Genomic DNA, 15,290 nt, shown 5'->3' on the forward strand with positions numbered 1-15,290 from the left:
AATAAATGTTCACACATAAATGTTGTGCATAGGTATGTGGAGCTACACACCTCCGCAGCCTGCAGGTCATGTTGCCTCTGTGCACGTCAGTAATTTGATCCGAGCAGTAAACAGAGACGGTCTCTGGGCAACCATCGCTCACTATATCATTACGCCTGACAGCAGATATATGGACCGCACTGCCGACCACACACACACACAGCTACACACACTCTCCCCTGGCAACAATGACTGCAGTTTTGGAGCCTTTCAGGCCGTTCTCTGCAGAGCTACATGTCATCAAACGACTGAACTCCAGTTTGTACGGGGCCGGTGGTCGAGCCCAACCTGGACGTGCAAATTCTCCTTTTTCTAGATTTCACCCCCCTGCTGACCAGGTCACCCTGGCTCCTATACGAGATGACATCCCCCTGCTGGATCCATGCTGCGGTCAGCTGAGCGCCGGAGCAGAGGTAGACCTGGGGGTCAAAGGTCGACAGAAATTCATAGATTTCCATCATGTGGCTTCAGCCCTGCGGGTCCCTCCAGGTCTCAGAGAGAGGCCGCAAACAGCCTCAAACTACTCTGATGTTTGTGAAGACTTGAGACAAGACAAGGCCTGGAACTCCAGGAAGATCCATGATGCAGTCTTGAGAGCAAGGCTCAATGGTAACTAACAGGAAATTATATTTACCTTTGCCTCAAATAACACCATTGATATCAATACTTGCCTATCATGATTTATAGAAGATGCAGTGCAGGTCGGAGTTATGAAATAGGAGAATGTATCTTTGTGGAGAAGTCAAGGCTGGTTTACGCACAGGACAACTGCCTCAGGGCCCCAAACACTAAGGGGCACAAAATACAGTGATACAAGACTAAAGCTGATATGATTTGTGAATGATACAATTAGTCATTCTCTGGCACCCACTCCTTAAATGCGAAGATTTGCATTTTTCAGAATTGGGCTGTTGTTTTTTGGGTTTGAATAGGTCACCTTGGGCTCATCAAGGGCATAATTATCACAATTTTTGGACTGAATGATCTTCTAATGAAAGTGATGCACAGATATGTCAATAGTCTCACTTTGAACGCAACAGGAAGTCATCCAGCATCGCTGCTCATGATGTCACTGTGTACCAGAGTATACCTGTATATCACGTCAACACTATGAAATGAGAGGTTAAAGCACTGGAAGTCAACAAAAAGAGGATTTGTTAAGTAGGTCTTAACAACTGCTGTGAACATTTGTCAAAATCGCAATATCTAAATCTTAGAAGCAGCAATTAAAAAAATAATAATTTTAGTTAAGGTGCTTTTAACATTTTAAACTACTAATATTTGAGAAAAATTACTTCTTCTTCTTCTTCTTCTTCTTCTTCTTCTTATTATTATGACCTTATTGTTCTGCACTGCCTGTACAACAGTTGACAAGACGTTGGGTGCTGCAGTGCCCCCTCCTGGTCATCAGACAGCAGTAGCATTAGTGCAGTCACACTGAGACATGCTGGAAAACAAAGTGAATGCTTCTCCAGCTCAAATACATCTTTTAGCTTAAATTTAACTATGTTATTTTATGAAATATCAAATACTGTAAGTTGACTATAGTTGCTGTGTTTTGTTTTTGCAGCAAATAGAGTCTCAAATTAAGCTAGGCTAATTGTTAGCTAGAAGAGCTGTTAGCTAGTAAGTTAATTAGCGTTAGCAGCTACTACCAGCCATGTGACTCAGTATGTTCTGTTGTAAAATTTGCCACCCTCCGACTACAAAAAGGACACTGAAACTCTGCTCAAAGTCAAAATTCCTACTTGAAAACTCTGGCAAGTTCATCTACCTCTACATCAGGAGGTTGTCTGACCTCACACAACAATGGCAGCACCCATAGGAAGCTGGTAGGATATTTAAAAACGTGTAAAAGTGTCTGTTACCTCATGTGTTGTTTTCCCTCCACTGTTTTATTTTTAATGCAGAGACGCTGTACTGCTTAACTAACATGTTAAAACATTACTTTGGTAAAAGTAAAAGAAAGTTGCCTATATGAATAGTAGGTATAATTAATAGGCTAGTAATTGTACTTCATACATGAACTTAAGTATTAGAAGTGAAACATATGTTTACAGATGAAAATCAACACGACACAATCATCACCAATAAAAGTACGTACGTATCTGCAAAACCACTGAGCCACAAAACTTTACGTATCTTTATGTTGCAACTGTTCGTTTCTTGAGGTTCAATTTTAAATGTTTCTCTTGTCATAATGCTTTGCTAATGTTTAACATTTCTGTTCCACCGAATTATCACTAACAAACCGACACGCAGCAAACCTGGGGCAGGTAGTGATCAATAACAGAAGTGCTAGTTGCTTTCTGCGTCTCTAAGCCAAACACTGCAATATTAAGGTGTAATTTGTAGTCTGCTGTTTGCTCTGCACCTCATGGGCGCTGAAAGGCAACGGGGTTCATACACAATTCACGGAGAGTTTGAGGAATAGGGCTCCATTAGGGGGCCATGGCTGAGTTTAGCCCCAGGGCATCCTCGCAGGGTTATATGGCCTTGAGAGCAGTTGCTACTGTGCATAGTTATAGTAGGCAATTTACCTGCGTCTCAGAGTCTTTACTGTTGTTGTGTTATGTTAAGGTTCAACCAGTCCTGTTAATGTTCAACCACACTCACCGAGGGCATCGACTGAAGCGTCTTCGCACAGCAGGTTCCCTGATAAACACGCTGGACCTCAGGTGGGTGAAGTGGCACTCGACTGAAGTGTTTTCAAAACAGCACCTTGTTAACTTAGTACTTTTCCCATTCTGTCTCTTTGTGTTAATATACAGTGTGAGCCTCAACAGGTTGTTGTTTTCATTTTCCTTCATTTTTCCTGTTTAACTCTCTGAGCACATACACACTCATTGATTTATACATTCATTTTAGTGCCGTGCAGACACAGCAAACATTTGGTTGAACTAATGCTGGCATGGTTTCCTGACAAATTACTTATTATTACATTTCATCACATCACTGGTGAATTAATCACCTCACTATTAAATCACGAACGCGTATTAAATATGAAAGAGTAGTCCATTAACACACCCTTCCCTCTAGGTCTCACCACACATGTGAAAGCATCACATTAACACACTGCTATGTGGGCAGGTGTTCATAGTGAGAACATAATCATGCTTTATTAGCACTATTTTGTTTTCTGAGTCTGCTAATTGGTGTAATTATAATTACCTTGACATACATTATTATGGTTTAAGAGAGGCTTTACAGTGCTCAGTTGCAGTGGAGAGTTTGAAGTGTTGTCTGGTGAATGGAGGCCTGATTGGTGTCTGTATTGAAGCAGATTGAGATGTGGAAGGAGTGAGTTTGAACACAGTATTGTTTGCTGATGTGTAAAAACATTAAATTGTTTGATTGGCTCATTAAGATGAGCCAGTCATTAAGAAGAGAGCGTATCTGATGTTTTGACGTCATCCTAACGTGTAGTTTTAAGCAAGTAGCAGAGTTGCTCAAGGGACTAATATCTCAACAAATATTGACTGAATTGCTACAGTTGGGTATCTGGCACAGATATTTATGATTCTCTAAGGACTCATCTCAATGACTTTGGTGATCTTGTGATTCAGTGATTTTCCAGTGTTGCAGTCTTTTAGGGAAATGTCCCAACAGCTGGATTGCCTCAATGGATGAGTTTTAATAACTTTGGTGGTCTCTTCTAGGCCTGGACGTTATCCAAAATTTTATATCTCAATATTGTCGTGATAGACAACACTATCATCTTACGGCAATGTGGTTTCATTCAAGTCCCTTGGCTCGCCATTTTCTCCTGCTTTAAACTTGACATATTGCCACACTGGCGAGCTGCCGTTCTTCTTATGTTATTATTTATTTAGTATTTACCCTTTCAAATGGACACAATATAAAACCACTGACAATATAATTAATATTAAAACGATGTATATTGTTTTTTTAAGGATGGCTTCTCCTCTGCTCTGAGGCTGTGGACGGACAACTCACCAGCAGTTCGACGCTTCAGATACACTTCTGCGACACAGAGGTCAGACCACTGACCTTTTAATTGTCTCATTTGAATGATGATAAAAACAATCAAGCAGAACAAAGCTCACCTCCCACACGATTCATTATGTCCACACACCGTCATTTTTCTTCGAGTGTCATTGAGAGCGACTGGGTTTGATTTTGTGCTCCAGTGATGTCATCAGGGAGCAGTGTGTCCTCTTGTTGTGTTAATTGCTGCTCAATGAAATGATGTAGATGAAGTGTAGCCTGGCTTAAAGCCTTGGGGAAGAATTAGCTCGAGAATTAATAAGCTGTCTAGTATACTTTGTGCAACAACAGGGCTATTTAACAATTCAAATTAAAGCAAATAACTTTTGGGAATCAAGATTAATCAATAACACTCAAGGCACATGGTTCTGATGTTTAATGGCTGCAATTCCCTGTCTGTCTGCAGGAGTTATGAGGAAGTCAGCTGGGATACAAAGTTACCCCGGCGCTTGAAGGCACCAGAAACGACCCTGGAGAAAATGGCAGACCCAGTGAGTGAGCGTCCCTCAACGAGGCGCTACAATAGTAGACCTCAGCTGTGGCAGGTGAGCCTTGGAGAGTCAAACATAGCCAGTTGTTTCTCCAGATGCGGGAGATGTTCAGCTGGTTGCTGTGCAGAAGCGATTAATCACTGATGGTTTTCGAGAAAGCAAAAATCTATCTAACCCTGAACAAACAAAATAAAAGTCAAACTGTTTGAAAATGAAAGTCACTTTTCAACCCACACACAAAAGTGTATGTGTTTCGTGTTTGGTTTTAGTGAAAGGGATAAATGTTTTCGAGGTAGTTTTTCTAAAGTTTGATTGATTCTACTGTGTTACACTGCACTGTAAAAACTAAATTAATTTGTAGATTTACCATAAATACATACAGATGTATTCTTCTGAAAAGAATATACCTGTAAAATAAGGGAAACTCATCTTTTTTAAAGAAATAAGCTGTAATACTACAGTCAAGGTCAAAAACCTCAAGTTATAAGAATTCACTTGAGAAGAAAAAACAGCGTCACAGCGATAGATCGGTGTCATTTAACCTCACCAGCAGCAATGGTGAATCCAACCCCCCTCACAATGTAAGAATACAGCTGCAACAAGCAGTAGTTTTTTGGAAGAAGAATAGCCACCACTCTCCAAACAACCTCCAAGACATGAAAAACATGCCAATGACCAAGAAGAGGACGCTCTCAATGGAGAGGATCAACCAGAGAGGGTCTGCGCAGCCAGATGCGTAGGACCCACCATGTGCTGTAATCACATGGTGACAAGGAGCTAAGTCCTTCTCACATGCAAGTTTTGTCCAAAAGGCTAATCCTTTTCCCTCACACACAACCCGGATGAATTTGAAACCAAAATTGATTTCTTCCATTTACATTTGAAGGCATGGTACACTTTGGGACAAAAAAATAAATGGGCCTTTCCATGTCACATCTGTAAGTACGACCAAGAACTTCAAATTAATTCCCTTTTCAATATGAAATGTGACCTGACAGCCCTCCTGAGCAGAGCTAAAGATCATGGTTGGATCACCGCATGTGAGTAGTGAATATCCCAGAATAGCTGCATTTTACATACAACCAGAAATACATAAAGACGCCAAAAGACAATCCCCCTGGCAGACTTTGACTTTGACTGAGTCAGCATCCTCAATATATTGACTATTTCTTAAAACCATTTGTGCATGAACTTCCATCTCATGTACAGGATACAAGACCGCTGTGAGAAACTGGTGAAGTTGAAGACACTTCTCTAGTTACTCCTGATGTGGAATCTCTGTACACCAATATTGTGCATTCAGAAAGCATACATGCTAGTAAATACTATTTATCTGGCTGGCAGGAAACCATGCCTCCAACTGATTTCATTTTAGAAGTCATGAAGCATGTCCTCAATAATAACGTATTTTTATTTCAAGACAAAATATTCAAACAATGAAAAGGCAGCTGTAGGGGAGCGAGCTTTGATCCCAAGTATGCGTGAATTCATTTACAACCCTCAGAAGAATGTCTTCCTTGAAAAGATCGAATTCTTCAATTCTACTTCGAGTAAAACAAGTTTTCAAGACATAACATTGTTGTGACGTAATGTCTTTTGTTCGTAGTTGTTTGCTGTGGTTTTGTTTTTTTCAGGATTTCAACTTCTGCTCTCATAACTTTATAACTTTTCCATCGCTCTCTGTATCTCTCTCTCTCTCTCGTGTGTGTGTGTGTGTATTTTCACTGCATTCGTCCAGTTGAGTGTGTAGCACTCCACCGGGAAACATACTCGATACTCCTAATGGCCACTCTACCCTGTTGTCGCTTACCCGTCTGTGCTATGGGCTTTTAGTGATGTTCAAAAAAATATTAAAAAGAAACAGTGAGCCACACCGTTGGCACTGATCCTCATAGCGATGAAAATGGGCACTGTAGTTTAATCTGAGTCAATCCCCCATATGCCAACCTGCCACCATTACTGACTAGTGCACAAAATGCGTGTTAATACATGAACGATGGTATTCTGTTTACGCGAGTTTGAGTACTGTTCGCTGTACAGTGCCCTGCTGTTTCAGGAAATTAAAAATGAAACAATAGAAGATTTGATCTCTGATCTGGCTGAGAGCCACAGTCAGGCTGGAGAAGTGCTGAGAGACAGTATAACATATTGTTTTTGTGTTTTCATGGGATTTGTTGAAAGGACAAAAATCTGCAATGGTACCAGACGTATGCGTCAAATATCTTCAAATCAATGTGGTAATAATGTCCTGATGATAAAACCCTGCATGCAGCTTTTTCAAAGAGCTCTGCTTCGAAGGTGATTGAGAATATTGTTGAAGTTCAGGTCAGATTACAGGTTGCCAACCTGAACATTGTCACGTCTACCTCTGTGTGTTTATGTGGTGAAGTGTAAGAGCTGAGTTTCTTAATAAATATCTAATCCTACTGTCCTTCCGTAGTCTGTTGGAGCTGAGTGGAACAGACAGCAGCTTCGGTGTAGGAATGATGCCAAGAAACCTGTTTCATTGTAAGTTTCCAACAAACAGTGAGAACAGTTTAAGAACAGTTTGGTAAATGATAATCAACAGCTTTGGATCAACATCTTCTTTCTCTTCTTTCCAGCTGCAGTGGATGTCCGAGGTCAGGTCAGATCCCTCTGTACACGTGAGTACTTCCTGTTTGAGGGATCAGCACAAATGTCTTACACACATTGTCATTCAAAAGTGTGAATCACCTGCCAGAAAAGCTTTATTTGGGACAGCCAGACGGCTGAGAGGATTACTCTGTATTTTTAATTGTCTTTCATGCTTTTAGGTTGTAGAAAGTCTTCTTTTTTTACGAAGAGATGTTGTTTTGTGTGAAGGATTATCAAAAAATGTAATGGAGAGGTACATGGAGAACAAAACACATCACATTGTTCAACATGACTGACAGCTGAAAGGACAGGAAGAGACAGAGATACCTCAGAGCAACAGTTAAATAAGAAAGAACAAATCCCCAGGTAGTAGTTCAAGAAATTTGAAGTTTAATATCAAAACATGTGCAAATTCATACAGAGCGAGGCTTCTGTGTCAGTGTAAAGTGCACATTTATGCTTCTCTTAAAACTGCACAAAAGAAAGAGAAGGTAAGAATCACAGAATATCAGCTGAACACGCTACGTACTGCTTAAACCTATTCAGTCTAATCACTGAGAAGACCGCAGAGGGCCCAAAGAACAACTGGATCCAAGAATATATAGAGCCCAGTTGCACGGTTGTGGTTCAGTAATGATCTCAGGTCACTTTTGCTTTTTTGCTTTTTTGCTGGACCGAAAAATTGGAAAATTAAATATCGAAAATGATTGCATCACTCTTCTCCCCTGTCATATAACACTGTGGGGAGACAGGAAATCAACTAAATGAAAGTTTCAATCATTTCATTCTTCATTTGGGGCCCAGACCATATAAAATATTCAAACATTTGGTATCTGAATTACACAGTTTTTATTAGGGATGCATGGCATTTCAGCGTTTCATCGGCTTGAAAATAAAATATCAGCTGAGAAATAATATTGCTGCAAATATGACAGCCTGAGAGGATTTATTTCTTTGTTTATTTGACAGGGACAGTGCACAGTTATAAGCGTATTTACATCTGTAGTCCCTGGGCAGGAGACAGAGACAACAATCTGTGAGGAAAATTAAAACTTGGGCAGTGATTTTCATGAAGGTTAAACTCTAAGATGATGCTTTAATTACGCACAATAACGTCAACCACCGTCCAAGTAGTTTTCTTATTTTGCCCAATGAATGTGTACATTTTGAAAAGCATTGCATGTCTGCATCTACCAGTGGGCCATCATGATGAGAGTCGGCACGATGATATGTCAATTCCACTACGAGAGAGATTTGATGTTCTCTGAAATTAGGCGGAAAGGTCGAAACATATCGCATGTCTGATATCTGCAAAAATCCAATTTTGTGCATCCCTAGATTTATCTACTGTATGTTAATAAAGCCATTTTTGAAGGAAATCAGACAAACATCAATATAACAGGAGATTCACTTAAGAAATGTATTGTAAATGTGTATCTGTTCTCGTGTGTTTGCAGCGGTACGATCGGCTCTGAGAACATGCATAACATTGACAACATGGATGAAGACTTTCACCCCCTGACCCTGAAGAGGAGCATCATCCCCCCGTACACGGCTACAGCACGGTAAGACAACATAATCACACACATATACACTTTCTGTGGCTCTCCAGAGCTCAGTGGGCATGAAATTTATTTTGCACTTGAAATATTTCATAACACTCTGGAGAATTAAACAGTTGTTACTTTAAAATTCCTCTCACATGGAGATATTCAGCCTCCTGTAACAGATTATTATAAGCAGTGTGTAAACTTGTGATTTGTGCCAGCCGAACCACCATCCCTGGATATACAGGCAAGGGTGTCTATGTTAATTCTGCTGCTCCAGCTGTCTGCAGCCCTGCACACTCCTCGGGGTGAGTCTTCACAGTCACTTTATGAAGCCATTTCTGGCAATTATTTCATAAATCTGTATTCTTCTTTTTCTATTCTCTTGATATTCTGTTGTATCTCCTGTAATGTTTTTCTCCCACATGTACTGATATCCTCATACACATTATCTTTAGATGGGTTTAAGACATTGGACAAACTATCATGAATGTCCACTGGAGGGCGTTCTAATGCTCCCCACCGACATCACACCTCAGGTTATATTCTGACTTCAACATACAGATGTGCTCATATTTTCCTGCTGTGCCTTTGAAAATTAAATACAGCTCAGAGTAATCATCATTAGAATAGAGACTACAGTGAATTCACTGAGTGAATGAATAATTTAAATAGTTTGAGGTGTTTTTTCAGCCAGTATAGAATTTAACGGGCATATCAAGAGATTTTTTAAAAAGGAAACGGAAGACAAGCAGTCCTTTTAATAAAAGGTTTAACCTTTATGACAATCACTGCATCTTGAGGAGGCAGGTGTCTGATGTCAGAGCAGCAAGCTTTGACTCCAAACAATGCAAAGGCAACTCCTCACAGAGATTACCATGAGTTTATTCATTTACATTTTATCGTGACCAAGAAAAACATCATTATCATTTTGCTACAAGTCACAAGAAGATGGTGTAAGAGGCACAGCGGCACTTAAGTCTAATTCAGGTCCAGGCAAAGGTACAAATTACAAAAGTCCTACATATCAAGAAAAATACATGATATCTGTGTTTGAAGAGAAATAAAGGAGTGTCACTGTTCAATGGGCATGCAAGATGAATACAACGTCAAAAATGGCCTATGATTAGTATAAAAAATTATGAATGATAATTTTCCATCCCTTAGATTTTTCTTTGGCTTTATTTTTAGCTCGCTGTCTTTTTTCTCCCTGTGTGGCATCACTTTAAGCTTCAAGTCTTTGCATCCGCTGCATGTGCATCTTATTCTTTTTGGATGAGTGGGCTGGTGACATACAACTTAATGGTCAGTTGGTAAAGACTACAGTAATTGGAAATGTTAATAAAGAGATGAAAAAACAGTGCATGTCATTCCTGAAGACAGACAGGAAGGAAATTGGAAGTCTTGGAAAATTGGGGCGAAGATGACAAGAAGGTTAATGTAAGGGCAAAATAACATTGTTGCGTAGATTTCACAGCAGATTTCTGATTTTCTCACATGGCTTAAAAAGCAAAGGAAAATGTTTAATTTCAGATAATATAATGTCTTAAAATAAGAGTTTTAACAGCCAGCTTAACTGTAAAAATCTGAGTTTATATGAATGAAAAAGCTAAACACTTCAAACATCATGCTGTGTAGCACAAGCCGCTCTGGGAGTGTTGGCTGTCTGTTAAGGAGGTGTAAACCTGTTTCCTAGTTGGGCCCCAGTTGAGCGAACTTTACCGGCTTTTGGAGCAGGCATCTCCAGATGGCTGAATCCAGAGCAGCTCGTGGTAATCGTGGTTTTTCACAACCCAGATCCATTTTCCTGGTGCCCGACACCCCCTGAGATCTGTTTCCTCTGCTGATTAGGCTGGCCTCCCATATTTTTTCCTCAAACCAGAAAAAAGACAAGCTCTTGGATTGATTAACTGTCTGCTGCAACGGTCAGACGTCTTCAGGATTTTTGCTTGCCAAAGCTCACTCACTACACGAGTGTCTATGGGTGTGTTTTAAGCAGCAGTCTTATTTTTTCATGATGAGATTTACTATTGGGTTCTTGGATTTTTACTTGATCCAAAATAATCTATAGCTTACTTATTCAAAATCATAGTATTTTCACAGGACATTTGAAGAATCGGGGAGTCCCACTTTTGGACATGTGGCGCCCCTCTCCAGAACGGTGACCACTGTGACCCCCTGCAACCCCTTCCTGAGACCTGCACTTCCTGCCTCACACACAAGCACACGGGGAGGCATTAGACAAAGCAGATGAGAAAGTTTTGAAGGTGCCAGCCTTCCTTTTTATGCCATCCAATCTGTTTATATGAATACGTCTATAATGATGTGATGTCAGTGACTGATTCGGAGTGAGTTGGAGAATAATGAGATGCCCCATTATCATAATTTCCCTGATTTAGATGAGTGGTTTTCTAACTCTGGGTAGTGAGCTCTTGCTTTGTCCTTTTAAACATTCGCTCTCTCACTGACTCACTTACTCGCTCACTGTGTGTGTGTATGTGTGTGTGTATTTCAGCCCACACTCTGTGTTTCAGTCATGAAGGGCAAAGGGACCATACAGAAAATATTTAGGGAAGTGAGGATTTCCTGCACTAATGTTACATATCTAACAGTATACATCACCAGGTACAATAGATGCATTATGAGTAACGTTTTGGTATTAACCAAAGATACTTTGCTCAGGAGGAACATATTAAATACAGTTTGCAGTCTATGCTGTGCACATCAGTTAGAGGCATTGGTTTTCTATAGCTGTGTCTGTAACGCAGATTGACATTATTAAGTGTCTGCCAGCTATAGCTTTATGTCTGTGGTTTGTGCAGCTTCACGCTTAGACAGGAAATAGGGATGAGCTGGTTTTCCTGTTTCTCTTCATCTATATTTTGTTTAGATTTACATTGCACAAGGATTTTTTTTTGCTTGAACACACTGCTGACTTTGTGAGGAGTTGTGCGATCACTAATGCATCTAGATTTTAATCCACATCTCAATTATATTATTTTACATTTATTGACATGAAAAAGGCGCTTCAGTGATTAAGTATTTGGTTTCCGTAATGATAGTGGTCTCACGAGAGACAGATTTGAAAAAGAAGGGTAAAAATTGAAGCTGCAGAGGCTGAGATATCCTACATTTTAATAACTAGTATAAGTCAAAATAAAAAATATTGGATCCTACATTTCCCATAATGCAGCAGACATCATTAGGGTTATTTTTTCAAACTTTGAAAACTCCATTAGAGCTACAGAAGACATTGTTCAAGCCGTATTGTACTCTTTGTGAGGAGCAAGAGCAAGCTACTCAAATTACTTTTATTAATAGTAATTTAATTACTTAACAAGTTAATCAAAAGCAAAAATAATTAGACACATTGTCACTTAACTTCGATTACCCACGCAGCTGCACTAAGGGCTTTAGACAACTTGAAATCCTTTCCACCTACATGCCACGTGTCAAAACAAAATAATACAACAAAATAATTTTAACGAGACATATGCCTACTTTTTAGGATTCTCAACTGACCATCAACTGTTAGCTTAATGAGGCTACAGGGTTCACACATACAACGAACAGACACAGGTGACTCCCAAATGTATTTTAATGGGTAACGTTAGCAAGCCAGCTAAGAACACTCCCGGTGAGATAGCGCACATGTCCACTTGCAAACGAACATTACCGGGTTATGTGACTGTATTGTAACACATTAACACTCTTGACAAGTAAACTAGACTTCATGTGTAAAAGATGTGTACATTTTCCCTTTAGTAGCTCAGAGTCATTAAACACACCAACATTGTACAGTGCAGATTTCTTCAGATTGATCCTCTCCTTTGCATTGTCGTAAATCCATCAAATCTAGAGAGTGCACTCTTCCTTTTGGCTCGATGTCAGCTCACAGCTCTGTTAGTGATTGACGTCTAGTAACCACCAGTTAATGTGCTGAACAATGTTGAATTTAAGGCTAAATTTAGAAAACCAGCATTCCACATTAACCACTTTATGAAATGATGGAGGGACCAGACTTAGTTACCATGAACTAAACCATTTTAAAACAAATTACTGATCATTATTTCACATACTTAGGATGTTTTGTCATAAATCCTCTCATTAAACTCTCAGCAAAAAAAAAATAATTTCCCTTTTTTTTTCTTTTAAATTAGTATTGTACCCAAGTTTGTATGTTTGCTGTTGTGTTTAAAACCAATAAAATTGCGTAAAACCTTCTCGCAGCAATCATAACTCTATTTGCTAAAGAAGCTACCCCACTCCCCCTCCCCCTCCTCGTCAGATTTTCCAGCCTGTGGTCTGAATCTCATCACCGGCTCCTTTTCAAAACAGGCTCACAAACATCATGATTGATTCAGCCGCTATCCTCCAGGATCTCTCAATGCCTGCCTGGGCTGGAGATTAATTTCCTTTTCCTCATCTTAATTTTTACTCATCGCCTCTCCATAAAAAGGCTAAATGTCAAGCATGCCTGACTCCTTCTAGTGACACGTCTATTCCAGCAGATAATTACCATAAGGAAATAGATGCTTTAGTGTGCAGAGGGGAATTTAATTTACTCTGACATCCTCACAGCATAATGCATTCCTAAAGAAAGGGAGTTTTTCAGTTTGCAATTGACTTTTTAGATAAATTGGACTATTTAATGTGATTATCAGCCTTGAACGTCTTTGACTTATTAAGGTGTTGAAACCAATTAAGGGTTACATGCTGCTCTTGCTTCCAAATGTGAAACAGTGAATACTGCTTAAAGATCCATGAAATAAGAAGCAGCCGGAGCCTTTTGTTCGGTAGTCGCCCGGCTACATTGCCTGATGATGTTTTGAGACTTGCCAGGTAATGATATTAATTACAGCAACATGGCTTACTTCAGGTTGTGGATTAACCCGAAGGCACAGAGGGTAATGTTTAGTTTGATTTGCAGTCGTGGATTACAGTCCGTACATGTAGCATAATCTTGAACGCTGCAGAATTAAGTAATCTTATAAAACATTAAAGCCCCCTGCAGAAAGATCCTTCAATTTGAAAGTGTTTCCACATGACCAATAAGAATTTACACATGTTTTATAGAAGTCAGACGTTAGGATGATGATCAGCAACTCAGCCAGCGGTGAGTATTGATCCCACCTCTGCAGCAGCTTCTCTAAAAACTCAACTGAATCATTGTCCTTACAGCATTTTGCCTCTTAGACCCACAGTGAGTGAAGCTGCTGTGTCACTGGGACGGTATCTCAAGGAAGACCACAGTCATGATTGGACCCCCTCTGCGTTCACCGATAGCACTGAGTCACATTCAGTCCCAGCATTCCCTCTGTGTGGCCTCATGAGTGGCTCATCCTGCAGCTTTTTCACACCTGCTTACGTCCAAAAGCTGCTAGCGTCTGACCTCGCAGACAAAGCAGAGGTGGCCGAGAGGCTTTGAGGAAGTCAGCAAGCGTTGCTGCAATCCGTATTATGAGCCGTGAAGACACAGCAGGCCACAGCGCTCCTGCCCAAAAGTTCCTCCTTTTGCAACCAACTGCCTGAATGCTGTGCTTCTTAGGAGATAAGGGCAGCCTCCCATGAAAGGTGACTCAGCAATCCAGCACACACGGCCTCTCCTGAGATAAGAGTTGCTCTGAGGGGCCTGAGGACTGTGGGATAGTGGGAAAAACAGTCACAAGCAGAGAAAACAGTGGAAGGTAAATGCAGTAAAACCACCACATGTTCAGCAATATGAAGTGTAAACTCCTGTGACTTAATCGTACATTTCTGGGTGGCAAAAAGATCCACTTTAATAGTATAAGCTTTGGGTGCATGAGTAATTTGAAACACAGTAATTACAGCCAACATCCACTCCAGCAGATATTCATATGAGATTATAATGACAGGACATATCTGAAAATGAGAGGTGAGTTACTTTTGCCAAACCAGAGGTGTAACTCATTATTTATTTAAGAATTTCCATCAATATTAATCCACAATTTATATTTCTTTGAATGATCTCAGACACTATATCGGCACTCATCACTCTTCGACTATGAGATTGCAGTGGTGGAAGAAGTATTCAGACCTGTAAGTACAAGTACTAATACCACACAGTGAAAATAGTCCTTAAAAGTATGTAAGAATTATCAGCAAACTCTACTTAAAGTATCAAAAGTAGAAGTTATTCTGCAGTTAACTGCTCCCTGTCAGTGTTTTACTATTTTATTTGATGTTTTTTTATTAATATTACTGCCGCATTAAATTGTATGTTGCATTTTAGTTCTGTAGCTGTTTAAGGTTGAGCTAATTTTAACTACTTAATCTACAGAAATGCATCGTATTTAATTAGATCGTCATATGTTTGTAGCTGTGAGAGAAGTCAGCTTTGTGACGACGCATCTTCTGGCTTATTCAAATTTTTCTTTATTTACCTGAATTAGCTTAAGATGTCGGAGATTGTTCTCGACCCATGAACGTTTAATTTTTCAGTTTACAGTAAAATTCAAAATCATCAATTTTGGAGAAACAAGGTTTTCACTGTAACTAAAGCTGTCAGACAAATGTAGTGGAGTAGAAGTACAGTAATAGCCCCTGAGATGTATTTGAGTTACATTAA

The 15,290-nt window shown here is 39.8% G+C and overlaps 1 protein-coding gene across 1 annotated transcript; it reads left to right on the forward strand.

Annotated features, from left to right (window-relative positions):
* Window positions 1–227: 227 nt before the first annotated feature.
* Window positions 228–14,751, forward strand: spmip7 (sperm microtubule inner protein 7; the record flags this gene model as incomplete). The annotated part of the gene is made up of 10 exons (XM_084374952.1): window positions 228–648; window positions 2,620–2,717; window positions 3,954–4,036; window positions 4,454–4,592; window positions 6,979–7,046; window positions 7,142–7,183; window positions 8,612–8,719; window positions 8,923–9,009; window positions 10,805–14,388; window positions 14,696–14,751. The coding sequence occupies 9 exons, from the start codon at window positions 228–230 to the stop codon at window positions 10,953–10,955; spliced, it is 1,197 nt and encodes a 398-aa protein (XP_084231078.1). The 3' UTR covers window positions 10,956–14,388; window positions 14,696–14,751.
* Between the last annotated feature and the right edge of the window lie 539 nt (window positions 14,752–15,290).

This window comes from Pagrus pagrus (assembly GCF_965226575.1).
Source record: "Pagrus pagrus genome assembly, chromosome: 15".
NCBI lineage: Eukaryota > Metazoa > Chordata > Actinopteri > Spariformes > Sparidae > Pagrus > Pagrus pagrus.